The following is a 3,149-nucleotide window of genomic DNA, read 5'->3' as shown; positions in this document are numbered from 1 at the left end:
TGTGCATATCCTAAAGTGTTGAACTATTTCCTTACACAACTAAGTACATTTTAAACTCTTCACCAAAGACAGATTTCACCAGACCACCCCTTCAGTATTTTCTTTTTACAAATGGACCACTGACAACAGTAGACTGTGTTTCCTGTTGTCTTGTTTCAGTTCTTATGTTTAACACTATATTTATGGTTGGTGGAACAAAACTGTTACGGTTCTGTATTCTGGGCTTTGTCTTACATAGCACTCCAGATATTTTTTTTCGTTTCACTGAATGCAAACTGTAAAGAGATTACACAATCATAATAAAGCTACACTCTCTGACTCTGCTGAAGTGTTAAACAGATACTAGTGCTAAATTATTTTAAAAGTTATTATTTTTATAATCTTTGTCAGTACCGGGACATTGTGGTACCAATAGATTCAAAAGTTTCCGTACTAGCAGTTTGAATGTCACGTGGTGGACATCACATTTTACCACTGTGGTACGAGAGCAAAAATCTTTAGCGCAGCTTAACGTTAACAAATCTGTACCTGAACAACACACAGAGTTTGACTATAGAGACGATTTCTGATGTAATCATGGCTCAGATGCTGGACATAGACAGAGGAGAGAGAATAGAGATGATGGTGGACATCTATGAAAGTTCAGATTCTGTAAGAAATGATGAAGTCATGATAAACACAGAGAGACAGCAAGCGCTTCAACACACAGGTACTGACATTCATTTATCACTTGATTTATTGAAGTGAGACAGAAAAGACAAATGTAATGTGATGTTGGTTATTTTCAGGAAGTGTTTCAGAGAAGAACAGAAGACACAGAGCAGTTCAAGTGTGTTTGTGGTTGTTGTTTGTTCTTCCGTTGACTGCTGTAATAGTGCTCTGTGTGTATTTCACCACTGACAGAAACCGCTTACTAACACACAACTATAACTTGATCAAACAAAAAGAAAAATTATTTAAAGATAACAACAAAATACTAAATCAGAACAGAAACTTGACTGAAGAAAGAGAGCAAATCAAAACCAAGACGGATGAACTCCAGGATGATTTATCAGGTGATCATACATTACATTTGTGAAAATATACACATATATGTACAGTTTTCAATGTATATTTCTGTGCTGTGAAAACAATGCTTTCTGCCTGTCTGTTTTTTTGTATATGACGCATATTTACATGGAAGCACATTTGATCTTCAGTCAGAATCTTACAATGAACAAAGTGACACTTCAAAAATGAAAAACACAACAATGAAATTCTTATTAACACTTTTTTAAGCGTAATACTCAGTGACCTGAATGAATAACTTGATCACACCCATAATCTCTGACTTCCTGTATTTGTGTGTCATTTCTGTTTCCTGTGGTTTATTTTTGTCTTTCAAATTGCTAGTAGAAAGTTCAGCCCACTCCACCAAAACAATAAAGTTGTGTTTGAATTTTTTGAATTTACAGATTTTGTTGTCTAAAATGCAGATGACATTCATTGCAAATATAAAAGAGGCATATTATTGCTGTTTTGGAAACATCACTCATGATCACAGTGTGTCTGGTTGTAATGGAGTTTTGTGTTTATTTCTACACAGTGACCAAGCATCACATCTCTAACTTAACAAAAGAAAATGAACTGTTACTTACAAACAACACAAACCTACTAGAGGAGAAAGATCGATGTATGATGAAATCTAAGAGTGTGTCTGAAGAAAGAGATCAGTTAATGAACCAAAGAAAAGATCTGAACAGATGGCTCACTAAACAAGGTGATCTTGCATTTACTAATTCATGTTTAGTTTATTTTTAAACATTTAATCAAACATCTCACTGTAATATAGATTTTTACCCTTGTGTGTTTTCCTGTTAAAACTTTAAAACTTTTTTTAACAGATCGGAGCTCTGATAACTTTAAATGGGTTTATTACAACTTCAGTTTTTATTATTTTTCATCTGCTTATAAGAGCTGGAGTAACAGCAGACAAGACTGTAAAGAGAGAAAAGCAGATCTGGTGATTATAAACAGCAAAGAGGAGCAAGTGAGTTAAAAAATGAAAGGATCTGGTCCATTTGTGTGTGTATACATGCGTGATTGATTTGTGTATTTCACTGCTCCATCATGACAGGAGTTTTTGCAGAAAGTTACAGCTGGTTACTACTTTTGGATTGGTCTGAGGAAAGAGAAAGAAGTGTGGAAATGGATAAATGAAACCCCATCGACAACAAGGTGAGAGATCATTAAATAACTGATCATAAGTCAGAAGATTTCAAAAGTCTTACTTTTTGGTTTTTGCTTCATGTTTCAGTTTTTGGATGAACGGATACCCAAGACAGTACAATAACTACTGTGCTTTAACGTATACATCAGGATTAGCTGATGATTCATGTGATGATAACTATGGATGGATCTGTGAGAAAAGTTTCAAATCGCTCATAGTATGAAACATACTGTATATACAGACAATGATATAAAACCTTTTTAAATTCTGTTCCAGTATATCTGTTAAGTAATTATATTTGTTGATTTAGTTTCTTGTTATTTAAGTATTCACTACATTATAGTGTACAATCTATCTAATATTTTTATGCATGAATTATGTATGTTTTATGTATGTTTTAAATTGAATATTATGGCTGAATTTGAAATAAGACTTTTTGACACAGATTAACTGCAAACCTATTATAGATGTTCTCTATTATGTAAAGGTTAAATTAAGGTTATATAATAGTTATAAAGGTTTTTTTCATGATCCTGTCTTTTATCATAGACCACACCCATCTCATCTGTTGCCATAGCCATTCATTTATTAATTGCCACTTCACCTGTGTCTTGTTATCTTGTGTGCGTAAATAGTGCCTGTGTTTCTTGTTTCATTGTTGGTTATTGAATGTACGTAGTTGTGTTGTTTCCTGTCATGTCATGCCCATGTTTGTCTTTGACTATCTGCTTGATTAAATTAGTTTGATGCTGCACTTAGATCATCCTCCTAATTGTTTGTTTTGAACTAGATTGTAACAGTTTGTGCTGACCTGTAGATTGTGAAAAAATCTCTTAGAGCTGTCTTGCAAAATTGTAAGAAAGGGTTCACAGTGTTTTTTCCCGTACTTCAGTTGTCATGTCCATCACAGCAAAAAAAATTTTAAGGCTCACTGGTGCGA

At 33.7% G+C, this 3,149-nt stretch overlaps 1 protein-coding gene across 1 annotated transcript; it reads left to right on the top strand.

Annotated features, from left to right (window-relative positions):
• The first annotated feature begins 472 nt into the window (after window positions 1-472).
• Window positions 473-2,893, top strand: LOC130411931 (asialoglycoprotein receptor 1-like). Its single transcript, XM_056736950.1, has 6 exons — window positions 473-709; window positions 789-1,055; window positions 1,586-1,759; window positions 1,884-2,029; window positions 2,117-2,217; window positions 2,297-2,893. Exons 1-6 carry the CDS (start codon window positions 577-579, stop codon window positions 2,430-2,432), a joined length of 957 nt encoding a protein of 318 aa, XP_056592928.1. The 5' UTR covers window positions 473-576; the 3' UTR covers window positions 2,433-2,893.
• Window positions 2,894-3,149: the final 256 nt, after the last annotated feature.

The sequence above is a fragment of the Triplophysa dalaica genome, chromosome 22 (assembly GCF_015846415.1).
Source record: "Triplophysa dalaica isolate WHDGS20190420 chromosome 22, ASM1584641v1, whole genome shotgun sequence".
NCBI classification, from domain to species: Eukaryota; Metazoa; Chordata; class Actinopteri; order Cypriniformes; family Nemacheilidae; genus Triplophysa; species Triplophysa dalaica.
This window is presented reverse-complemented; position numbering and strand designations above follow the sequence as displayed.